Here is a 26580-nt window from a genome sequence, read left to right as displayed (position 1 = left end):
CTCTTACAGAGGAACTGTACAATTTCAAGAAGCATCGTACCCTAAGCCTAGGTACAAAATCTGCCCTATTTCTTTACCTCATTTTCATGTGTCTTTGCATTCTGCATTGTCTTCATGCTCAAAGACATGACCACAACTGGAGGAGGACCGACATCCTTAATTACGTTCACCAGGTCCGGTTTCAAGACCATTGCCTCAACTTTACACCAACTGATTGGCTGATTCAAGAGCTCTGAAAGAGAATAGATACAATAAATCAATAGCTATTTGCTGAAAAAGAAAAGCCATTATAATTAAGACATCTGTAATTAACTGAGATGGTCTTCAATCCTACCTTCTACTGAGAAGGTCTTATAATAACACCTAACTAAAAATAAACCACATTACTGGATTGTATATAAATCTTCGTGCGTGTATGTACATATATGTTCATTTTCCTGGGAAAAAAGTCCACAGCTTTCATCTGACTTTTCAAAAAAATCCAAGACTCCAAAGAGGTTTATAAGAACAAAAACACTGCTTAGAGGAATCCAAAAAAAAAGTTTTAAGAAATTTATGAAGACAAAACAGACTATCATAAATGCAAATACTGAAAAACACCAGGTAAGAGACCATACACACACTACCCACACTGGGCAGTGAAATTTCGCTCCTTCAGAAGTAAGCAGTTCACCATGTTGAACAGCTGGGCCATGTCAGCCAGGTCGGAAGGCCACAATGATAGCAACACAATGAAGGACATGCCCGAATGTCTGTCAAGGTTAACTAAGGTTTCCCTCCCATTAAAATGTGAAGCATCAAAACAAAAGAGTGATTTCAAATATACTTCAAGGAAAATCTTAAAGAAACAAACATAAAAAAGGAAGTGGTCACACTGAAATTAAGAGCCCAAGTCTTTAACGTCTAAAAACCACATCTATTAGCAATTTACTGAGCATTCTGAAAGTAAGTGTCTCCTTACGTGGATTTTTCACTTCAAGCCAACAAGGTCCTTTGATCTTTCTGTTCATTAAGAACAGTTCCAGGCTGGATGTGTTGGTCCCAAATACATGAGAAAAAGTTTCTCCTTTCAAATCCTGAGGAAGCTGTGGCATTTCAGCCTGAAAAAGGCAAAGAAAAAAAATCTTTTTTTTCCTTAAAACTATTACTTCACATTTTCCAAACTCTGTATTTGAAATAAACAAAAGTCTCTCTATGAACCACCAGAAGAAACCTCTTTGATATATATGAAATGTAATTTGCCACATATGAAATCCAAAACAATTCACAGCACGAAACAAAAACAAATCACAATGACAAAATAATGCATCTTGATGACACCCATTAGAAGAAAAATGGGCCAAGAAGCTCCCTCAAAAGAGGATTTCTGTCCAAAGCCTTCTGTACATGCCTTACTGACGAATAGCCAAATAAGTACAACTCCATTAGAAGAATGAAAGCAAGGGAGTGAGAATCATTCAAAATGCTTCCATGGTGCTTTACAACACCACTGTCAGACATTTCTTAAGTTTCCCTTTTCCAACATCATGAGATCAAAACACTAGAACGGAAGTAAAGAGAGGTTAAGGTCCACTTAATTAACAACCTGCAACAGTGACCTTGTCTGTCACGGGAGCAAGAGCAACACTATGGCAACACTACTGATGCTCTCCTCTCACCTTTTCACTGCTCAGACGGACACTTCAACAGACTAATGATGTTCAACTCCATCTTGTGCGTTCGTTCCACTTGACAAACAGTTGTGTCATTTCAACTTATGTTTTTACAAATGCATACTTGAAAGCAGAGAAAGGCAATATAACCCATAGTCTACATATTTAAATTCATTTTATTCATTTTAATTATTCATGACTATAAGTTCACTTCAGTGAACTGCGAGTTTGAAGAGCCCTGCCAGTACTCCTAATTAAAAGCCGCTGAAAACTCAAAAATAGGAAAATGCCATTTTCAACCCAAATCCATTCATTTTCTTTATTTGACTTACCGAGTATCTAACTTCCAAGTACTCAGATTTCTCCGGAACATCAGGTATCTCAAAAGCATAGTTCTTTTCCACTACCTGGGTAAGTTGATAGTTAAAAATCATTAAGACAAAGAAACTTCAAAAATTAAATTGATAAGCATTAAATACACCAAAAAAGCATCTTTCCCCCCCTTTCATCTGGGATTAAAAATACCTAGTGACAAAATGTTTAAGACTTCTTTGGGACACTAGAGAATGTAGAAATATTTGCATTCAAGACAGGCAATGAAACATTAAAAATGTTTACAATGTCGATGCACTAAATCATTTGCTACTCTTTGATACTAAGCAACTCCATCTTGCTAGAAAAATTAGTAATAAACATTATAATTACAGCATACATGTACTGAGTGCTTGCTGTACACCAAGGACTGATCCAATATCAATTAACTGACTTTACTCTTCCAACAGCTCTTGAAACAGGGCCCCATTTCTCAGGTGAAGAAAGAGGCCCAGAGAAGTCACTCAGCACTCGTCCAAGGTCACGGACCAGAATGTGGTAGAGCTAGCACTTAAAGCACCAGTCCCTACTCTCTTTACCATTACATCACATTGCTTCTGGAACTTTAGAGAGACTTGATCCATCAGCCACAAGTCAAAGCTCAAATAGTTCAGTTAGCCTCATCTTCAGCAACTCAATCCTCCCTTTATTACAAACACTGTTAATAGCCAGTGTCCTGAGGGAGTTAAGCCCTACAACTATGGCCAAGGGCATCAATATCTCACTACAATCAAGACAACTAACTAATCAATATGTATCACATGAGTAAAAGAAATTTATTCCATCAGAAATAGAATCACAGTTCCTGACTTTTAAAGATTTAACCTTGTGACCAAGACAACTTAGCAATAAACCAATATAAACAAGATGAGAACAGTTTCTCCTCCATTTCAGAATAAGAAGACAAGATATGCTTCAAGTATTGGAAGCCATTACTTTACTACATGTTACCTTTTTATTCAAACCAAGGAACATTACTTTCTACAATTTAAAGAGAAAGACAAAACTGTTTTTATGCATCTAACATGGTTTTATATTGATATCTATGAAATTTCCATAAATCAGGAAACTAACAAACAACTAATACACAGAACCGAAAAAATTATCACCAAATACAAACCTTGGACTTGAATTTCATAATCTTATATTTTGCTGCTATTTTCTCATCAAATTCATCATAAACATCCTTCATGGTAACTGGAGTTCCACTTTCTTTCCCAGTATTTAGATCAACTTTCTGCTTTCCCATGGAGAGGGCAGGCAAGGGGAGGGGAAAAAAGTATCTGTAAATAAGATCTTCTTGACTACCAGAAACCCAGTCTAAATCAATTTTCATCTTTACCCACTCAAACATCTAATAGAACAAGGTGAGTTCAGAGATACAAATGAACCCAAAAATATTCTAAATCCAGTGCCCAATTCCTCCCAATGACATCATAAAAGCAAACCAGAGATAAAGATGATCAATCCTACAAAATGGGAGAATGATGTTATAAACCTTGACCAAAATGCTTCATAGTTCAACTGAGATGGGGAGGGGCTGGGGCTGAGAGGGGAGTGTGGATATTAAGGCCAAATAAAAAAGGTCAGCAAATGGAACTGACTCTGTTAAATGGCTGTGGAGTGAGTGAATAAAGTCGCTCAGTCGTGTCTGACTCTTTGCGACCCCGTGGACTGTAGCCCACCAGGCTCCTCCGTCCATGGGATTTTCCAGGCAAGAATACTGGAGTGGGTTGCCATTTCCTTCTCCAGGGGATCTTCCCGACCCAGGGATCGAACCCAGGTCTCCCGCATAGCAGGCAGACGCTTTAACCTCTGAGCCACCAAATGGCTGTGGAGGAAATAGCAAAAGCATGAAAACTGGGCCAAATGTCATGTCCTATTTTAGAGCCATACATTCTCAACCCCGATAATTATGGAAACGGACAGTTGAGGGACAGACAGCCTTATATACTGAAACTCAGGCACTTTGATGCTCTAACAAGTTGAAAAACAGCATTTTACTCCATTTCCCCACTTTTCCAAATGTCTAATGGAGCTGCTGACAATCAGGGGGTCATAAGACAGGCAATAAGAAAGAACTACAAAGGGACTTCCCTGGTGGTCCAGTGGCTAAGACTCCATCTCCCAATGCAGGGGGCCCGGGATTCGATCCCTGGTCAAGGAACTAGATCCCATATGCCACAACTAAGAACCAGGAGTATTTTTAAAAAAACAAAGGACCATCTAAGTTGTAGATAAGTCACAGCCCTATCGAAGGACCAGGTTTGTGGCAGAAGATAGAATGCACTTGGAATTAAAAGCTATGTACTAAGGGTTACCATTTCACGGGGAAGGAAACAGAGCGTTCGCTCAATGTTTTTCACCATGACACAACAGCTCACGTGGGTTTCAGCAGATTCGATCCAGACTTTGCCAAACAGAAATACCACACCTGAAAGAATAAGTAAAAATCATGAAACAGTAAACGTTTCAATTATATCACATTAAAGGGATGACATAAAAGCTCACTCAATGTATCCACACATGTATGCTTTCATGTTAAGTCATTTTCTACATCAAATTAGTATCTACTACCCACTACTACCCAATCTCAAAGACCAATTCCTTTACTCAGTATCTATGCTGTATGGCAGTATCACACCGGTAAAACCTGGGACCGCTGGGATGACAGGGAATAGAGTGAGGATCTAACTTGGTGGAAACATTTGCCCTAGAAGTAGGGAAACATCCCAGATAAATGCAGACAAGCCTCAGCTATCAGGGTGACATCCCAGGTCTGAGTAGACACCCTGCATCAGTGTAGAAACCCCTGGGGAATTAGACATGCCACCTCAATGCAGACACACCTCGAAAACTAGGGAGACATCCTAGATCAGTGTAGGGGGAAAAACATTTTCCCTAGAACCAGGATCACCCAGATTAAGAGAAATCAAAAAAGCAATCTATTCTCCAACAAATTTCCTATTTAAACCTCTTGTGAGAACTCTGAGAATACTAAATTCCTTTTCAGCACTTGTACTTACCAACAAAAACTAACATTTCTATGTAAGGATAACTATGTATGGTATATCAGTAGTCTTCTGTACATAAAATTGTGTTTTGGAAAAACATAACTCATTTCATATCTTATTCCATATAATAGTAAATATCTCAGAGCTCAACTATTATCTCCTAATTCACTCTTTCTACTTCATAGACTACCAAAGACATCTGGCTGGAAAGCATTTGTATTATTCCTCTCTCTCCTATTTCAGTTTAACAAATGGTCTAGTAAACAAATCAAGAAACAAGCTCTTTTTGAGATCCCTAAGTGATGTACACCACAAAGTAGACCAAGCCTGGACATCAAGTCACTGTTCATGAAAACTAGCCATCAAAAAATGACTCTGCACTGCTATATTTAAAATGGATAAAAAACAAGGACCTGCAGTACAGCACAGGTGCTCAATGTTATATGGCAGCTTGGATGGGAGGAGTGTTTGGGGGAGAATGGATACATGTATACGAATGGTTGAGTCCCTTCACTGTTCACCTGAAACTGTCACAACATTGTTTGTTAATTGGCTATACCTCAATACAAAATAAAAGATTGGAAAAAAAGAAAGGACTCCAGAGATTTGACAGTCAACCTAAGAGATGGCCACTATGCAAAATCCTGGGCTCTGTGCATAATTAGACAGCAGTCATCAACACAGCTATTCAACAGGGCCACTTGCCTGAGACACTAAGAAAATTCTGGCACAAGCAAAGGCTACTGTTCACAAGGCCAATTACTCCAGTTTCACAAGATAGTTCATCAGTGCTTCCTTTTGTCACATGTTCTAGCAGAAATAAGACCATCTAAGAATTCTCATTTCTGCAGATGATTAAACTTCTTAGAAGAGTTGTGTAATTTTCAGCTGGGGTAAAAGAGGCGGCGGTGGGGGGAAGATAGGGGAGAGGGAAGGGAGGACTGTGGGGATGATTAAAAAAGAAAAAAGTCACAGTAGCTCAGAAAATTAAAAGTCATCCTCACAACAGTTAGAGATGAAAAAATAAAATTCTATGCAAAGAAAAATAAAGACCCTAATATTGAATTCAAAGATTCAAATAGCTCATTTTACAGTCAAACTAATATCACACTTCATGCAACACATTTGACACTGTTTATGCCTCATTTGCCACAAAAAGATCATGGTAAACAAAGATTACATTCCCCTTAAAGTTACTAGCTGAAGCCAGGTGCAGTCAGGATTATTCAACCTTGAAAAAGTCATAATGAAGACAGGATATCTTCCCATATGCAAAGAGTAAGATTCTTTTCATAATTACGGAGCATTCAGCAACAACTGACTTACTTAGAATCTGTAAGAAAGTGAGAAACAATAACAGGGTCTTTGGGAGTACTTCGTTTTTATTAGCAGCATTGATTTCAGCAAGGCTCAGTGATCATTACCTGCTATCAAGATGAAACTGTTCAACCCTCTGAGATTACAGGACTATTTTTTTAAAGCCATCTTATTTAACCCGTTGGCATCAATCACAGAGGACAAAACTTCAGAAGCACCATGGAATCACAGAGTGGATTGCGGGTGCGAAGCCGAGCCCTCTGCAACTGGGGAGCTGACCACTTTTGGAGCCTCAGCTTCCACTGCTTTAAGTGTATAACTAGAGATGATGATTTCTGACATCTTTTGCAGCACTAGAAATCTCCTTTTAACCTAGCAATAAGAAGACAGGCCAATAACAGACTGATACCTCTTTCAACTGCGAAGTATTTCCCAATAGTGGTTGAAAAGGCCCATCCATGACTATGGTTAGGGTATGATGGGGGTCACAGAAGGGGCTCTTAGGCCAGTTTGGAGGACTAGGAAAATTCCAGGAGACAATACTGGGGGTGGGGGGAGTCAGGTGAGGAAGGAAAGGGATATGGTATAAAGAGCAGCAGGTACAGACTATTCTAGGACACAGAAGTCCCACACAGCAGCCAAGAGAAGCCTTGGAAAGGAATTTGGACTGTAAGTTGCATGCAGCAGCCACTGTGGATTTTCTGTAATGAAGAACTGATGTCCGAAGCCATCATTCAGGTTGCCATGTGAGGGATGACAGCTAAGGAGTCAATGAAGAGGTTGGTGTTGGGAGCAGGAAGAGCTCAAGGGTAGAAGTTGTGAGAAGACAGCTTGTCTAGTTTAGGAGGATAAAATGAGTAAGACTTGGTGAGGAAAGGGAGGAGGGGAGCGGACTCAAGGCGGGCTCTCAGATTTCTGGTTTTGATGGGACCATGAATCAAGTCAGGGAATAAAATCCTGCAAGGAATGGATACAGTAAGGCACAGGGGGGTGGCTCCAGGATGGGCAGGCCCACCATTCACCCAATTCCAGAGTACTGGCTATGAGGCTGTGCTTCAGGGAGGTCCCTGGAAGCTGTACAATAGAGCCGTCCTGGGTTTAATTTTCAAAGCCTCGTGAAATCACACTTGCCAGCCCACTGGCACCAGCAAGTTACAAAACAGTCAAAGAGGTAAGAGCATCTAACCAGCTGGTCTTGCCCTAGAGCTTAAGTAGATAAGATACCATTTCTAAGACTGCTGACATCTTCACCTGAGCAACGAACACATGGCAGTTTGCTGCTCAAGCAGCTGTGCAAGTTTCAACTCTTTGATAAATGGAGCATATTAATACTGCCGCCTCCCAGAAGACCAGTACCATTTTTCCAGTGCAAGCCAATCCCTGAGTATCTCGGTGGTAAATCTGGCTCCAAATCTGACAGTTTAATACTTAGTCCTCAGGAAATCATTTGGAAAAATTCAGTTTGTACCTGCCCTTCGATTCAGATATGGATCTGAATAAAGCTAACTGTTTAAGGGTGTATACTGTCTTTTTTCTGAATCTGACATGCCTTGTCCTGCCTGGCCCCACAGTGCAGAAGGGCTCAAATAGCACAGAGGAAACGGGAGCCCTCCTGGCTCTCTTTGAGTCTGGATTCGTAGTAAAAGTTCATTCAGAGGAGGACCTGCAACTTAGCCTTGATTCCTCCTTTCTCTCAAACACCACATCCGTCTATCATCAAGTTCATATCAAAGCACAAGTAAAAAGAACTGACTTCTCTCCTTCTCCACACCTGCCCTGGATAGACTGATCTTCAGGTATTCTACACTCCCTACTCTGGCCCTGGCCACATCCACACACGTGCAGGCTTTTCTCCACATAAACCACATGGTTCCTGTTCAAATGTAAACCCAACCATGGCCCCACTCTACCCCTCACCCCTGCACCCCACACTGAAAATCCTCCCCTGCCTTGCCACTGTTACTGAAGTAAGGTCTCAACTCCTCAACACAGCTTTCAAGGTCCCTCACTGTCCAGCCTTTGCCTTTTCTCCAACTTGATTTCCAACCAATCTTGTCATCTGACTACTCTGCTTCAACCACTCAGGTCTCCTCCTTTCTCTCCTCGGTGCACTTCTGGGTTCCTCAGGCTGAAATACTCTCTCCTCAGCTTTGAACATACCTCAAAACCCAGCCCAATGGTCATTTCCTCAGATAGGCCTTCCCTGGTCACCCCCCAAATAACTGCCTTTACCCCACTAGAATGAAAGCTCCACCAGGACAGGGAATTTGCCCAGCTTGTTCAACCCATCTCAGGGCCTGGCAAGTGGCAGGTGTTCACACTGCTGAAGGAACCAATTAGTGATTGATTCCACTTTAAGTGCATTCCAATATGTTCAGATACATCAATGGTGAATTCCAAGCACATACTGCGAAATTACACATAACCAGTTTTCGGAATAACAGTCTGTAAAGATTATTCACACCACAAACTCTCTCCATCCAGGTGACTCACGAACTTTACAGTAAATGAGTGTTATTCTCTTTTACTATGTACATGAGGGCAGAGCCTGTGCCAATTACAATCACTAAAGCACTTCAGGGAAAGGTGCCATTCTGTGTTAAAGACATTTCAGTTACTGTATGTAAATATATGATTACCTGGTTGGCTGTATGGATCTTCATAAGCATCCAGCCAATAAAACTGAAATACTTGTTCCTCATCAGCTCCTTTTACCAGTGGGAGGTGACTGGAATCCACTTGAACTTCCGGGGCTGAGAAACTGCTGTCATCTTCCTGATCCATGTCCCAACAAGACACATCTGGGAGAAAACTTGCTCTGCAAAAATCACATTTTCAAAAACCTTACAAAATCCAACAGAGTAAGTGTAGTGCTACTTGGCCGAGAAGTCATAAAATGCTCTTACGAGGAGGATGTGGTCCCTTTCCCAGAATCAGCCTTCTGTTTTGCCTCCTCTGCTGGCTCCCTCTCTTGGCACAAAGTCTTGGCAGCCACAGGCTCCACATCTACCTCCTCAGCTTCCATGGGCTCATCAAAGTCGCCATCTTCAAATTCCATTGCCCCCGACTCCTCCTTGTCATCTGTACACAGTGGCGGCCTGGGCTCTCCTGAGGATGGCATCACACATTCCCATCATGTGTTGCTTCCAGCGACCACAAAAGCTTCCCCGACGGTGCACCAGCAGACTACCCCTGGCCCACGTGTTATTTGCCTTACTCTTCAATTCCCAAATTGGATGTTTTTAACTTTTCCTGCTATGAATTCAAACCTTTCTCAGGGAAACTGCCTACTGCAAGCCCTTCAAATTCTTTTCCACTTCCTTCACGGGGCCTCCATCTTTTGACAGCACTTTGCAACTGCTTAACACCCTTGCAATTCTGCTTGACAGCAGACTTACCAGCAAATTCAGCACATGTAAGAGGAGCAGGAGTTAATGAAGGCTCTTTCCTTGAGGCTGAGGGAGTGGTTTTTCCTGAAGGAGCTGCCTGTCAATGTTTTTAAATGTTTAGTCAGTTAGACCTGCATACTAAAAATACGCAACTGTCCTACCCTGACCAGAGATAATGACAGTTCCCATTTATAAAACGATTTTATGTATTATTAATGCAACAGCTTCAATTATTTTACTGTTACCTAGGTTTACAGGGGAAAAAAACACTTGTTTCCAGGAAGAAAATGATTGCATTTAGCACAGTTGTAATACCTATAATAAACACATACCAGTTACTACAAAATTTACTATGAAAAAAGCAGGCACATGCTATTTTTGAAATGTATGAAACTATATAATGAAACAGGAGTCCTAATCTAAAACAAAAACAAGAACAAATTCAAAGGCATTTCACTCACATAGAAAAGCAACAACGTAAGTTTTAAGCAATATTGTAAATCAAGACTGAAGGTATTTCCACACACTATACCTTGGGGGTGTGCACAGAGAAAGGATTCAGTGAAGCTCCACTGGATCTTTTCTTTTTTGGTATTATTACAGGTGGTGGAGTTATTTGTGGTGTCTAGGAGGGGGTAGACAGACATTCACTGCCATGCTTGTTACCACAAGACACAAAAAGTACATTTCTTCCCCCAATGAAGCCCAATAAGCAAAGCACTTTTTTCCCCTCCCTGCTCCCCTGACAGATCTATGTTCCTGCAGTGAGGTTACTATAGTAACAATACCACAGACTCACTAGAAAACCAGAATAGATACTGACTCCACCCCTCATCAATTTTTTTTCTTTTTAAAACTTAACATACTTCTCCCTTACCCTTACAGAATATTACATTTCAAAACTGTCAAGCCCGAACTACACAGTGTTGGTTAGTCATTTTAATTAAGGATCACTTAGAAAGAAGCACATCTCTAACTGAGAGTTCAGTCTTGCTGTGAAACAGCCCAATTGTAAATTCCAGTACAGCTGAACCTGTCCGAGTTGTACGAGGGATAGCTCACCAACTCTTCCCTCACCCCCACTTGGAATTCAGGACGAGGATCTCACGCCTGACTGTGCAGACTGACAGGCTTCAATCTATTTCAGGCACATACACGGCAGCAACTGAGCACAAGCAGCGTGCCTTCCCAGCACTGACTCGTGTGTATTCTGACTACCTCAAACACAGCCCCACACAGCCCAATCCACAGTCAACAGAGACCAGAGTGGCTACAAACTTATTCACCTAAAATGGTGAGAAGAAACCAATTTGAAGGGCTGGTTTTGGTTTGAAGGTTTGTTTTGGTTGGGGTTTTGGTGGTGGGGTTGTCACTGGATTTTGTTGTGCATTCTAGCAATAAGTCTGTTTCATATTAATTACTGAATTGTTTCTTCAGCCCATGTTCACCTGAATATTTGACAATTCCTGGAGATTCACTTACCTCAGTGTTCAGGTCCTGTAGAATGTCACCTAACAGATCATCCTTGGACAAGTCAACAGCTTTCTGGAAATTAAAAAGGCAGACAGAATGAGAAAGTCCTGCACTTCACATTTTCAGAGTAAGGATCAGGGAAAGGAAGAACCTGGCCAGTCACTCTTCAACCCTCACTCTGAGGACTTCTCTACTATTCACAGATCTTTACCACCACTGACCTGAATATAACTCCTAAACCCCAAGCCCTGCCCTCTGTTTTCTGCTTCATTCCATAATCCTCCTGCTAATCACCAAAATAAACACAGTCAGTTCAGCTTTCTGGTTTTCTCTTTTATCTCCAAGTTATAACCACTGAGATAGGAGATGCCTCAATCTACCTAGAAATCTACACTGAACTTAGTGACTGAGACTGGGAAAGTAACACTCAAATATTTGAGTTCAAACATATTGGGACCTCCCTGGCAGTCCAGTGCTTAGGATGTGGTACTTTCACTGAGAGGGCCTGGGTTTGATCCCTGTTCGGGGAACTAAGACCCCACAAGCCATGCAGTGTGACCAAAAAACATATAAAAAACAAAAAACAAAACAAAAACATACTGGGCATCTATTATCTATATAATCAAATGTTAAATATAATCAAAGATCAAGCTCATCTGAAACCAGGGGACTAGCCTGGCAGCCTTCAGGAGATCATCTGTTTAGAGCTACAGGGAATCTGACAAAAAAGGTGAACTATGAACAAACAGGAATCTTTGGTTCACAATGGAAGAGGCAACTATAAGAAAACATGAGACTCACATCTACAGTTTTCCTCCCAGCATTGGCAATGAACATTGATTTGATGTTGTTCGGTTTTGTCACAGCAGCCCTCTTGACAGTCCTCTTATCTTTGTTGCATGCTTTATCATCTTTTCCTGTTGGAAGAGAATTTATTTAGAAACATGCAACAGCAAAAATCAAAATGGAAAACCAAAAGCATCGTCACCTGCCCTCTGTATATGAGACTCTGACAAGCAAAATGTTAAAAATTAAAAACACAAAACTGAAATTTTATGCAAGGTACATAGGAAATAATCTTTTAAATGGGCTGAATTCAGGGAAACTTGGACTGAATGATACTATAAAAATGGAAGAAAGACCAGTAAAATATCAAGCTGAGTTACTGAGACTGTTTGATCGTTATTGTTAATGTGAACAGAAAGCTTTTTAAAAGGTGGGGTTTATTTTCCTATAGAAATAAAAAGATCAAACTCATCTGCAACCAGGGGATTAGCTTTGCAGCCTTCATGAGATCATCATTTTAGTGTGATACTGACTCTGACAAGAAAACTGAACTATGAACAAAGAAGACTACCGGCTGTAATACTGTAGCATCCTAGTTTCCATTTTATGAGCAACAGTAACTGGACATGGAACAACAGGTCCTAGCAACACTAAACAGCATGCAGACATCTGCTCCATAAAGAACAACTTCTGCCATATGTTTTCTCTTCTGGGCACGTAGAAACTACCTGCAAACTCCTCTACTACTGTCAATTTTACTCTCGCTTTCTGACTCATCCCAGAGCAGCCTGCACCTACGAAAGACCTAGAGGGAATAGATAACCTAGTGTGGCAGTGGCATATGAACAGACAGACAGACCAGATGAAATACAATATGGAGTCCAGAAGAAGCCCAAATTACTTATGGAAATTTAACACAGAATAAAAGTGACATCTCAAATCACTGAGAAAAAAATGAACGTTTTCATAGTGTTGGCTATTCATTTGTGGCTTCCCTGGTGGCTCGATGGTAAATCATCTGCTTGCAATGCAGGAGACCTGGGTTCGATCCCTAGATTGGGAAGAGCCCCCGGAGAAGGGAATGGCAACCCATTCCAGTATTCTTGCCTGGAGAATTCCATGGACAGATGAGCCTAGCAGGCTATAGTCCAAGGGGTCAAAGAGTCAGACACAACTGAGTCACTTTCACCCATTTGTAAAGAAATAAATCAGTATAAACACCATACGGGATTGTCCCTGGTTGTCCAGTGGTTAGGACTCAGTACTTTCACCACCAGGGGTCCAGGTTCAATCCCTGGTTTGGAAACTAAGATCCTGAAAATCACAAGGTGAACTCCAAACAGATCACAGGTCAAAATTTTTAAAATGAAGTTATACAAGTACTTTAATTAAAAAGGCAAATTCCTTGTAACCTGGCTGTGGGGAAAGTCTTTCTAACTATGATTCAAAATCCATCTGCAAGAAAAAAGAAAGGAATGATAAATGCAATTATATCAGAAACAGGTTTAAAGACCAAAGAGGAGAAAATTTTTGCAATATGTTTTGCAGAGGAAAGAAACAACTTAAAAAATGCAGAACCCAAAGGGAATGTGGGCAATAAACATAAACACATGGTTCATGTTAAAAAAAATATATAACTATGAAGTTTTATGAAAGATGCCCAACTTCATGTGTAAAAGAAATGCAAATGTCATTTCTCATATATTAGAGGGTCAAAAATTGTAAAAGCTTGACAATACATTCTCTTGGAGAGGCCATGGTGTCTAAATGGACACTCAAATGTTGCTCACAGGAGTGTAAAATGGGACAATTCCTATGGAGAAGAATTTGGCAATATCTCATGAAACTTTTCCCACCTCTACAAATTTTCCCTGAGGAAAATACCGTATGCAGTTATTCAATGTGGTATCATCTGCAAGAGCTAATTACTGAAAATCTAAATGTCCACTCAAGAAAACCATCTGAACAAACCATGGTACATCCATCGATGGAATACTATGCAGCCATACAGAAATGAGCAAGCAAGGAAGAATGGTCTCTAAGTGTGGATATGAAGTGATTTTCAGGATATCTTCTTAAGTGAAAAAATGCCAAGTACAAAAGCATCTATAGAAAATATCTTTTGTGTAAGAAAGAAAATGAAATTGAAATACGTATACAGAATTCCATTTCTGGGCATATGCCCAAAAGAATTAAAAACAAGTGTTCAAACAAAAACTGGTACACGAAACTTCATATCAGCGCTGTTCACAGTAACTGAAAGAAGGAAACAACCCAAGTGGCCTATTAACTAATAAATGAATAAATGAAATGTGATCTATCCTTGCAATCTAATAGTATTCAGCCCTGAAAAGGAATGAAATACTGATTCATGCTGTAACACGAATGAACCTTGAAAACACTATGCTAAATGAAACAGGCCAGAAACAAACAGTCACATATTGCATAATCCCAACTCTATGAAATACTCAAAACAGGCAAATCCAGACACAGAAAGCATATCAGTAGTTGCCAGAGCTGAGGGAAGGAAGACTGAGGAATGACTGCTTAATGAGTATGGGTTTCCATCTGGGATGAGAAAATGTTCTGGTCATGAGTACAAACACTGTTGATGCACGAAATGTCACAGATGATAAATTTTCTGATATATTTTTTTAATGTGCCTAAGAATATGAAAAGATATATCACATTTGTAAAAAACATAAGCGGAATTTAATTTTGTCAAGAGATCATTTGGAGCAGTTTGAAGAGCGAATATAGGCAATGGTCAAAATGTTTAGTAAACAAAATTCAGGTCCTAATAAAGAACCTCAAAAGAGAAGGTCAATACTGGTTTGACTAGCAAGGAAGGCTTCACTAAGGGGCTTTAATATCACCAGTGTACATTAGTAGGCATAAGGCAGAAGAACAACAGGAAAAAAAAAAGAACAGGAGTCAACATTTGAGATGAAATTTTTCCACAATTTTAGAGCTCCTGTTTTGATTTGTTTATGTGGGGTTCCCCCCCCGCCCCCCCCCCGGCCAAACACTTGTGGCTTGCGGGATCTTAGATCTTATTTCCCCGTCAGGGATGGAACCCATGCCCTTGGCAGTGAAAGTGTGAAATCCTAACCACTGGACAGCCAGGGAATTCCCTTGTCCCTTTAAAAATGTCAGTGTCATGAAAGACCCGATGGGGAAGAGAGGAAGGATGGTGCTGCTCTATGCTAAATAAGACTAAAGAGACATGAAAATCCAAGTGGAGACTGCACTTTTAAAAACAGCTATAAAAGGTATTATTGGACTAACTGGGGGGATCTTAATCAGGATAAAATCTTAGATAATATCATGAAAATGGTACTGCAGCTAAGGAGACAAGCCCTTGTTCTTATGAGATCACCACTGAAGCATGGAGAGCTAAGTGTCGTGCTGTCTACAACTTAGTTTCAATAAATTCACCAAAAACAAAGTCTGTGTGTATATATCTGGGAAGGTAGAAGAGGGACAAAGTAAACAAATGTCACACAATGTCAACAATCTACAAACTAAGGTCCAGACTTTCTGAAAAGGGTAAGAGAGCAGATTTCAGGCTTTGTGGCCACACGTCTCTTAAGCTGTTGCATATTCTTCTTTACACTTTTCTCCTTTCTTTAAACACTCATTAAAAAGGTAAAGCCTAGCATTCTTAGCTTGAGCTATATAGTACAGGTATGATTTCTTTCTGAGATAAGGAAAGTCATCATGGTGATGGCTGTACTACCATGACTATACTAAAAGCCACTAAAATGTTCACTTTAGTGGAATTGTATGGTATGTTAATTCTATCTCAGTAAAGCTATTCTAAAATAAACCAGCTCTAAGTGAGCCACAGAATGTTGGCCAGTGATCTACCACTTGGTGGTAATAATGAACTAAATTTAAAAAAACATATGAAGAAAATTTCCACCTCTCATTTTACAGGAACAAAATCGGGCTTGTTGACTCAAAAATTTTTTTGCCAATGATTGTGATAGCTATGAGAATATAACACATTCATTCACATCGTTTTAAATTTCAATTAAACAAAGCAAGTTAACAGAAAATCGAAGCCTTGTTATTGTACTGTGCTTCTATCAAAGAGCTAAAATCCTAAGTAACTACAGCAGGAATGAAAAGACATCATTATGCTTGTAGCCATCAAAATCAGCAAATCTAAAATGACCACAGCATTGAAAATTCTAAAATAAGTAAGACTAAACTCTTTGGATAGAGAGATGTGATATTTCATTTCCTGGTTGTTTTTGCTTTCCATGTTTAATTTTCTACATAACTACACTTCTTTCAATATTAGAACATTTTCTATACTCAAACACAATTGTGGTAGGTCCGTTTCCCCTGAAGAAACTATCAAAGTACCAAGTCATCTGAAATTTTAGACAATTTCTTAAATCTCAAAATGGCCCTCTTAAAAACAAAAGGCAGGTACCTTTCTCATGGGAATCAAGAGCATCATCTTCAAGGTCATCATCAAAAATTTCCCGGCCATCCTCCACATAGCCAATACCATCTGCAGGAAAAAAATTTCATTATTAGGATCAAATTTCTAAACATAGCCAATATTTTGCCCATGACAAAAAATAAAAACCCCCAATCAGAAGTTCTCCTGGTCCATGTCATTTTAAAATGCAGCAGAATCCTGTTCAACCAAAAGTCAGATGAAACACAGCCCTCACACAGGTTTTCTGAGTCAAAACCAAAGGATATACAGCTGACCCTCACACAACTTAGAAGTTAACCCACATATAACTTACAGTCAGCCATCAGTATCTACAGCTCCTCTACAATTGTGGATTCAAACAACCACAGATGGTATAGCACTATTGTATTTATTATCGAAAAATAGCCACACACATATAACTTTGCCAACAAACATCCGTCTAGTCAAGGCTATGGTTTTTCCAGTGGTCATGTATGGATGTGAGAGTTGGACTGTGAAGAAGGCTGAGCACCGAAGAATTGATGCTTTTGAACTGTGGTGTTGGAGAAGACTCTTGAGAGTCCCTTGGACTGCAAGGAGATCCAACCAGTCCATTCTGAAGGAGATCAGTACTGGGTGTTCTTTGGAAGGAATGATGCTAAAGCTGAAACTCCAGTACTTTGACCATCTCATGAGAAGAGTTGACTCACTGGAAAAGATTCTGATGCTGGGAGGGATTGGGGGCAGGAGGAGAAAGGGATGACAGAGGATGAGATGGCTGGATGGCATCACCAACTCTATGGACGTGAGTTTGAGTGAACTCCAGGAGTTGGTGATGGACAGGGAGGCCTGGCATGCTGCAATTCATGGGGTCGCAAAGAGTTGGATACGACTGAGCGACTGAACTGAACTGAACTGAAGCAGTTTAAACCCGTGCTGTTCAAGGATCAGCTATATACTATGCCTATTTATATGAACTAAGAAATAATTTGGCCCACAGGATCAAAGTTTGCCACAATAGGATGCTTTACAGTACTTCTACTCTGCTGCTGCTGCTGCTAAGTCACTTCAGTCTTGTCCGACTCTGTGCAACCCCATAGACGGCAGCCCACCAGGCTCTGCCGTCCCTGGGATTCTCCAGGCAAGAACAATGGAGTGGGTTGCCATTTCCTTCTCCAATGCAAGAAAGTGAAAAGTGAAAGTGAAGTCGCTCAGTCGTGTCTGACTCTTAGCAAACCTATGGACTGCAGCCCACCAGGCTCCTCCATCCATGGGAGTTTCCAGGCAAGAGTACTGGAGTGGGTTGCCATTGCCTTCTCCAACTTCTACTCTACCAGAAGAATAAAAAGAATAAAGATCACCAGAAGTCCAGAAAAGCAATTTAGTCTGCAAGTTCAAGTTGGGAATATAGCCAAGTCCAATTACAGAAATAGGAACATAAACAGTGGCAGGCACAGTCTACACCCCCTTTCTCTGCTGCGTGGTTGGCACTCACACACCCAAGAAGTCACATCCCACAAACAGGAACCACCGAGCTTTCCAGAAGGGCTATGAGAACATGGGGACCAGCCTATGTCTACCCAGGGCTTGCCACTGTCCAAGTCACTCTTCATGAGTACAGCCTTGTGTAATCCTCACAGCCATTCTGTGACATATTTTCCTCTACCCCATCACATGGAGACAGCCCACAGGTGTGAGATTCCTCCAAACTCCTACACAGTCACTTCCTGGAGGATTTATACTATAGTCTGAGGTGTATGTCTGGTTTCTCCAAAATGCCCCTCGGCAAAACTTTCCATTGTTCTGCTTCCACACCCTCAAATCATGCATTTAAGAAAAATCCAAGCCAAAGGGGCCTTACATCTACCTGTCCAAGCAAAGAAACAACTCTGCTGCATAAGAACTTATGAAAAGCTACTGACACAGTGTCTGGCAGGTGGCTTCTTCCCACCTACCGTCATCCACGATCCAGTCGTCATCCTGGCGGGCCTGGACCAGCTTCGAGTACTGTTCCTCATCAACTTCTTCATAAACACTCGTGAAGTCCTCTACCTGCCATCATACAAGTTTGAGAAAGCTCAAGTGGAGTGAAAGTGTTAAACAATTCTGATGAAAAAAATTGTCAAATTCAAAGTGGAATGGCAGCCTGAAAGAGTTAGCTGCAACCAAATCATGAGTTCTGACATTCAACACCACTGCAGGGTTTTCCTTAAATAGACATCAATTAACTTAGTATTCCTTTTAGGTGGGTGTTAACATAAGATATTAAATGATTCCATTAGCATAATACACTTGTCACACCATCAATTACTCATCTACTTCATAAAAAACAAACTGAATTATAGCCAATTCTTCATTAGCTGCTTTGGGGATTAGTCATTTGTAATTTCGAGATTGGTTTCTCCTGTACTTGGCAAACCTGTGAGACATGCTGCCTCCCTTTCCGCTAGCTGATGGTGCCCCCCCAAAAGACAGTAATCTCCATAACTGTTCAACCGATCAAATGAAATTCCAAAATCTTCCCCATCCATCCCCCTCCAAAAACCAGGAAAACAAACACAGTCTATATTCTACAGGTGCACTACAAATGGTTTTAGAGTAATCCTTGTTTGTATCACCACTGATTCCTAACCATTTTGGGGTGCCAAAAACCAAGTGCAAGTGCAGAGTGGCAAGACCGGTAATTACACAGGCTGCCTGACCCTCAGAAGGCCAGAATTCCACCAACCACTGACACGAAGAGAGCAGACCAGCTAAGCACAGTTAAAGCACAGAGACACACACCACTGCCGCAGCTGCCATGGTGACAGGCCATTAATGTCCCAGGTGAGAATTTGGTGGGCTGGTTATCAAGAACTTAAACATACCCTGCTAAAAATCCCCCTCTTCTCTTGACAGTTCTGCCTTTCCAAGTGAGGGGTGGAAGAAACGACCAGCTCCATCTGAAGACCTAAGACTCTAGGGGAAAAAACACCTGGACACACAGCTTGGAGAGCCTGATGGGCAGAGTTGACTGGATTTCTGCCACACCTACAGGGCTTATAGTAATTGCAGGATTAGGCTTAGCTGTCACCTCCTGTTTAATTTGCTCTACAGGGATCACTGGCAAATACTGATTAGGACTTTGATTACTTGGTAACAGAAATTACCTGCCCTACCAAATTAAGTTTTTTGACAACCCAAGCACAAACTGGTCCAACTAATATTACTGTACTGACCAATGTTCTCTTCCAGGGGAGAAGGAACTGGCAAGATTAGTTTTGTTGCCTGAAGTCTATTAGGCATACTCTGCCTCTCATTTAAGCAACTCATTTACCGACTATCATAAAGACACCAGAAAACTACTTTTAAAAATCATTTTGAGTTAAAAAGTCATTTTGACTCAATCTCTAAAACACTGCTACTGCTCAGCTTGAACTCTTAGAGCCATGCCATTAACATCAGTGATTAATGGGAAATCAGTCACATTGTGTCAACATCTGAAATGCCCCACAGAACTCCTTTACAGAAGTACCTACATTAAAAATGCTTTACTCATGATTTACTGTAATCCTTTTAGCAACCCTTTATGATCCGGCTGACTCCCTTAACTTGAAGGAATGGTGCCAAATGACAAGAATCCTCTTTTACTTGCTTAATAGCCCAATACAGAATGGGCCACAGTTAACAGGCATATTCTCAAACCAGGCTGCCTGGGTTCCAATCAAGGCTCTGCCACTGTGACCTCAGATACCTTCCATGAGAAATGCTGTTAATCATAGTGTCTAACTTCAGATGATTATTGGAAAGATTAAACAATGGAACATGTTTGTTAAAGCACTTAGAACAGTGTTAGCTGAAAAACTGCATTAGTTGCTGTTATTATTATTTTCTCATATTAATTAATGGCTTTCCAGCCGTGAGGCTATGAAGATATTAATATTTAGGGAGCACCCTGGAGGTGAAGCTCGACAACGTTGTGCAGATGGTAGCCACTCTGCTTTTTTAACAGGCCATCAATAGTGGGTAGAAGGAAAGAGCCAAAAGGACATCACATTCAGTCCTCCACGCAGGACACAGCAGAAGGGAGGTCCAAGCCCCCACCAGGGGCCTTGCATATGCGATTACAAAGTATAGTTCTCTCCAAGGAGAAGCAGTGCTCAGTCAGCTACACTGCTCAGCACCTCTTAAGTAAAGCAAAAGCATCTCAAAGTTCCCTCAAAAGAGCCACGGAACTCAGCAGAGATGCAGTGAACTTAGTAAGGCAAAAAAAACATGACTACTTTCATTTCAGGATTTTAAAAGCATCGGTAAGGTACCTCACAGGAACTTTAAGGGGTGAGTAGTCTCCCCAAACCTGTAAATCTGCCTCATACTCAAGTGTGCTTGAGATTAAGAAACCACTATGACAAGAAACTTGAAATATATGCATACTTCTAATCAGCAACAAAGGTGACATAAGATTACTTACAGGCCATGAATTAGATGTATCACAGAGGGAAAAAAATGGTTACTTACTTCATATTTGCACTTCTCACCAGCTTTTGCCCTTTTCAGTCTTTCCAGAGCTTCCTGTCGCCCTTTCTTTGATTTCTTCTCTCTCCGGGATCGGGAAGCTACAAAATTCCTGGAATCTGACACAGCTGAAAAGAAGCCAAATTTATTTGAGACATTATAAAATTGTCAGCCATTTTCCCTCAAAAACAAAGCAACAGTTTTTAGCCGGTAGTAATATACGAGTTCAGTGTATACAAAATCTGCAGCTCCTGTGGCTCTGCAGAAATTCTCAGCTGAAGCAACTGTTATTTTTTTTCCTCTAGGAGAAAACTTCCAAATTCAACTTATATCCCCTGGAGACACTCAAGGGAGACCAGCCTAGTCCATAACCTTTCCAAGCAAAATGACAGGCCATTAAGTGATTATAAAAGGACAATTCATTTTGTATTCTATTAATCAACATTTGAAAGGCTTTGAGGAGCACCTGCTCTTTACAAATTACCTGCCCCTCTGAGAGACACAAAGATAAGACAGGGCCCCAGACTCACAGAACTTAAAATCTGACAGGGGAGATTCCTGGTAGACATCAGAGATACTAGCGGGTTCAGTTCCAGACCATAACCAATAAAGTGAATATTAGAATCAAGTGAACCATGTGAATTTTTAAAAATTTCCCAGGGCATATAAAAGTTACGGTTACACTATACTATAGTCTATTAAGTGTGCAAAAGCATTATATCTTCAAAAATTCTTGATTGCTAAAAATGTTAACCATAATTTGAGCCTTCAGTGAGTTGTAGTAGTAACATCCAAGATCCCTGATCACAAATCACTGTAACAAATATTTAAAAATGTGAGAATTCCCAAAATGTGACACAGGGACATGAAGTAATAAGCGAAGTCTGTTGGGGAAATGGTGCCAACAAACTTGCTCGATGCAGGGTTGCCACAACCTTCAATTTGTTTAAAAAAATTTTTTAAGTGCAGTATCTAAAGCACAATAAAGCGAGGTATGCCTGTAAATAGCAGCTAAGTATAGAACAACTTTTAGAAGAAACACATGCCCCAACAGAAGTACAGATAAAATGCCTAGAATTTCAAAGGAAGGATAAATTGGGGGTTGGGAGAATTTAACCAAGATGACCAAGGAGATTCTTGATTTCCATCACTGATTTCCAGATCTCATGCTGCTGGTTACGACATAAGAGGATGACGATGAAAAACACAAAGATTAAAATGTGTTTTGTGGAAAATTAATGAAGTACCAGAGGGCCTCACTGGTCAGTCATTCAACTTTTGAATGATGCACGCTTTGGGTCATCATAAACTGACCACCTCACACAGTTACCGAAAAGATTTCACCCACAGAATGAAGACTTTCATACGCCAGCTGATGAACACCCAAAGCAAGCAAGACAGTGCCGCCTGCCAGCCACGAGTTGAGGCTCAGCATGACTGCCACCTATGTCTGTGAAACTGAATATTGTATTGTATTTGGTGCTAATTACTTTATAAAAATAAGTAAGCACAGAAAAGGAGAAGTATTGATAACACGCATCCTAAAAGCTCCAACCCCACTGGAATGTTCATAACAACATTCAGCTCTTTGACTAAGTGTTGACTGCAACAGAAGATGAAATTTACAGAACATGTACCAAGTGCTGGCAATAAACTGTTACAATAGTTTCAACTGTTGCAACACTTTCAACTGTTGTTCACCTGTCTTAAAGGTGACACATAACTACAAATACTTTTTTTTCTAGCTTTCTGGAAATGGAATCTCTACTTATAATATCTCAGTCTATTGTTTGACTTTCACATTTGACTTTTAAATCCATTTTCAGAAAAGCATTAAGGAATGCAGGTACTTAATGATGACAGCCACAAAATCTTGAGTGTCACTCAAATGATTTCAAAAAATTGTGAGCAGACCTACACAACAAGGTTTTGGAGATTACTGAATATGACCCCTGGGAGTGAAAAGCTGGCCTCAGTGTATTCCATTCAAGATCCCCCTGACTCCTTTGTCAGATTATCCTGACAAAATCTATAGGTTTTCAAAAAGACTTACTCCACAGGCAACGATGTGCCACTCTAAGAGTTTGGGGTACAATTACAAATAAGACAAAGTTGCGAGTCCTCAAGGGGCTCCCAGTCAAGGAAAGCAAAAAGACCTGAGGCTCCCACCATCATATAAAGATCGTGCCATATGAGAGGTAAGAACCCGGTACTGAGGACACACAGAAAAGGGAGCCATTAATTTTGCCTGGGAAATCAGACAAGGCTTCACAAGGGGAGGTTTCCAACACAGAAAGACGAATAGAACTTCACTCTCAGAGTACAGGGCAACAAGGGGGCACAAGCAAAGGAAAAGGCATGAGCCAAACTACAAAGGGATGAAAATGCAAGGTGTATTCTGAAACCAAGAGGAAGTCAGTGTGGAAGGTAAGCTGGACACGAGAGCATAGAGTGGGAAAATGGAGATTAGAAGCAGCAACACAACCAGGCTCTGTCACTTACTGGGCGACATGAGACAACCGGTTAACCTTTCTGAGCCATGGTGGCCAGGTGTCTTGTTTTTTTTTTTAAGTTGCCCAGTATTGAAACTGTGAAATCCCTCCTCCCTTATGCCCCTGCAGCTAGGGCATGGGTATATAAAATAGGTCCTCCAATTACAAACATCTGCTCAGACTTTAAATCAGAAGCTAGCAATGACAAGGAAAAGGGGAGGACTAACAGAAGATTCTAGAAGTAGCAACAGCTACAGGAGGATTGAGTACCTGGAACAACAGTGCCAGCAATGTCCCAGGGTACCTGAAGGCTCTAACTTCAAGCACTTGCCATGGTTGGCAGTAAACTCCTCAATGAACCACTTTGGGGGCATGATTTGAAGCACTGTTCCTAGCTACACTGCTCGGAGACTGGCTCTCCAGAGGTTCTGAACACCACGATACTCTCCTGATAAATTCCTGTTCAGTTTCAGTCAACTAGAGTTGGTTCCTATAGAGTACACCCAATGACTGAGACTAATCCACAGCCTCAGGGTCCTCATACGTGAAATGGGGATAATCATGTCTGCGTCATAAAGTTTAGAATTAAATGAAGATACCTGGCTTACTTTGTACTCAGCAATACAGAACAAACTCATTCAATGTGTATGTGTAGAGATGTAGCATAATCACACACACATACGCTGACACCCCACACTAAGCACTAACAGGATCTAGCTTCTAGAAACCAAAAATAAAGCAAAGCCATGGATTCAGGGAAGCCTCAGTATAGCACCACATATAATTACAAGTTTACCATCTCAATTCCATGAAGACAAAAACCATGTCCAACTTACCTACCACTATAACACGAGAGCCTGATAGAATGCCTATACCTGGAAGGTACACAACAAATATTTGCTGAATGAACCACTGTACCTGCTTTTTTAAAATCATTAAACTCTCCCTGATCCATTTCATATACAGTAGCAGCTACTTATAGACCTTTCAGCTTTTTACTGCCAGCCCACCTTCTAACACTTGGGGGGGGGGGGAAACTTAAATTTTCCTTTTTGGTATATGTTCTAACGCTTCAAGTAGGTAAATTAGCCAAAAAGAATTAGCATTAAAAAAAACCCAGTTACTGAAGTTTAAAAGTCTGGTTCATAATTACATCTGGAATACCCCCCACACACCCTCCCCCAAAGCAGACAGACAAGAGTCTGCAAGTCTTTCTGGTGACAATCTTTCAAACTTGGCAAGAAAAGAAAAATTCCAGTCACAAGTCCCAGCCACTACTTAATCAACACCATGACTTAAGAGGGATCTCAAGATTGCAGTGTCCTCCGAAGAGTGATTTCTTGATGTTCACGGAGGAGGAACAGTTTTTAGGGTGAAGAAAGGGCTTAGTGGCACGTCCCTGATGGAGGACTGTAAAGACTACTCACGTACTCACATCCTACATCCCATTTGTAATCCAGGCTAGTCGACTCTCCAAAACAAATTGTCTTAAAAAGCGAAAGGCTAGAAGAACAAATTGAAATCTGTGATTCACAACTAGGGGAATGCAAAAGAATCTGATTAGGACGCAAGTTCTCATTAATGGTGATGTATTTGAGTGACAGGAGATGTGACGCTTGAGCTAAGAGAGTGAAGCACCTGATTTTAAGTAAGAAGTTCACTGAAGTTGCACACTGCTCAAAAATCAGAAAAATCCATTTACATTTCTATATTCTATTTTTGGAAACAGAAGATTACCACTGAAAACGGAGTAATATACAGGGCAGGCGAAATGCTGCTAAACTGAAGCATTTTTTTTTAGAAGCTTCACCTCAGATGACTAGTTGATGAGCACTATTTCTATGCGGCCCTTTAAGAACTTTCCACAGACCCTGAAAGAAAAATCGTTAATGGGTAAAGCAGAAACTCATTACCTAAAAAAAGACAAAACGCGTGTGTATTTTCAGGTGACAGCTTTCTTTCCTGCTTCGTTACCATGTAACAACCTTCCCAGCACTCCCAGCGGGAGTAGAGAAATACTTTGTAAAGACTGTCCCACCGGGGTCACTGTAGCGAAGGTGTGTGCCCAGCACGTGGGATGAAAGTCACCAGAAGAAATAAAGAGGCAGACAAGTGCGGAGACCCGCAGTGACAGTGGTGAGGCAGCCGCCCAAACAAAAAGCGCCGCAGGGAGTTACTCGGGTTTGCCAGGACCCGACGGCCCTGCAAGGAAGCCCTGTCCGAGGCCTGATGGGTTCCAGCCCTGGACGTCCGAGGTCCGCGCCCAAAGAGACCCGAGGAGCAACCCAGAGGCGCGCCTTCCTGAGAAAAAATACAAGAGTTCCCACAACCCGCGATTATGCCACAGTCTCCTCACTCCCAGCCCGGGACCCTGCGCGCGGGGCCATCTCTCACCGTTCGCCCCCGGCTCGCAATCCTCGCCATGCAAGGGCGCCATGGTCCCGGAGTCTTCCGATTCCGCGCCAACCAGCCCGAAACTAGAGCGGGGGCCGAGACAGGCACCACCCAGAAAGCCAATCAGAGGCTCCAGAGGCTACGGACTTCCGCCCGAAAGTCCACCGACTTGCCGCGAAGCGCGGCGCCCCACCCTCGGCCTTCCCGCGGGCGCGCATTTGGCGCCCGGTTATGACCCCTTAGGGAAAAGAGCTAGCGGGGGAGGGGGGAGCGGGCGGCAGTTAAGAGCAGGAAAAGGAAGCGGTCGGGCGCTGAAAAAGAGCCGCCTGAAAACTCACTGCGCAGGCGCACCCATGCTGCTAGGGAACGATTTCCGCGCGTTGGAGCAGGGGCTTCCTGGTTCTGAGGGTTGATTTTCCGACAAAAGAGGCGCGGGCGGCAGCAGGGTGGGCGTGGTTGAACGGGTTTCTGAGGAGCCTGGGAAAAACGACTGCCTCCAGCTGCGCATTCCTAGTCTTACCTGATACTTTGTTTCTCTGAGTTCTAGCACAGTCGCTGTGTGATTTATGGTATATGCACCAACTTAACCAAAAGATCAAAAGTACCAGCACCAACTCGGGGCCTCCGGATGTGATGCCTTTCGGAAAAAATAACATCACCTACATAGTCTTCTTGCAAATAAATGCCTGAATCTAACCATGGAGAAACAATCAGATGTATTTAAAACTTAATCTATAAAAATCTGGCCTGGGCTCCTGGAAA

General features: G+C 41.4%; 1 protein-coding gene across 1 annotated transcript in view; it reads right to left on the bottom strand.

Annotated features, from left to right (window-relative positions):
- Positions 1-26205, bottom strand: part of POLA1 (DNA polymerase alpha 1, catalytic subunit) — a 291484-nt gene extending 265279 nt beyond the window's left edge. Inside the window, exons 1-15 of the mRNA XM_070289875.1 lie at positions 25819-26205; positions 20936-21060; positions 18394-18490; positions 16448-16528; positions 12019-12134; positions 11227-11289; positions 10277-10369; positions 9754-9841; positions 9262-9463; positions 8995-9173; positions 4346-4458; positions 3145-3261; positions 1985-2059; positions 962-1100; positions 78-232 (exon numbers count right to left, since the gene is read on the bottom strand). Of these exons, the coding sequence (XP_070145976.1) occupies positions 78-232; positions 962-1100; positions 1985-2059; positions 3145-3261; positions 4346-4458; positions 8995-9173; positions 9262-9463; positions 9754-9841; positions 10277-10369; positions 11227-11289; positions 12019-12134; positions 16448-16528; positions 18394-18490; positions 20936-21060; positions 25819-25861 (1686 nt within the window). The 5' untranslated portion in view covers positions 25862-26205. The remainder of the gene's footprint in view (positions 1-77; positions 233-961; positions 1101-1984; positions 2060-3144; positions 3262-4345; positions 4459-8994; positions 9174-9261; positions 9464-9753; positions 9842-10276; positions 10370-11226; positions 11290-12018; positions 12135-16447; positions 16529-18393; positions 18491-20935; positions 21061-25818) is intronic.
- Positions 26206-26580: the final 375 nt, after the last annotated feature.

The sequence above is a fragment of the Ovis canadensis genome, chromosome X (genome assembly GCF_042477335.2).
Source record: "Ovis canadensis isolate MfBH-ARS-UI-01 breed Bighorn chromosome X, ARS-UI_OviCan_v2, whole genome shotgun sequence".
NCBI lineage: Eukaryota > Metazoa > Chordata > Mammalia > Artiodactyla > Bovidae > Ovis > Ovis canadensis.
The sequence above is the reverse complement of the archived record's forward strand: the minus strand, read 5'-3'. Positions and strand labels throughout refer to the sequence as shown.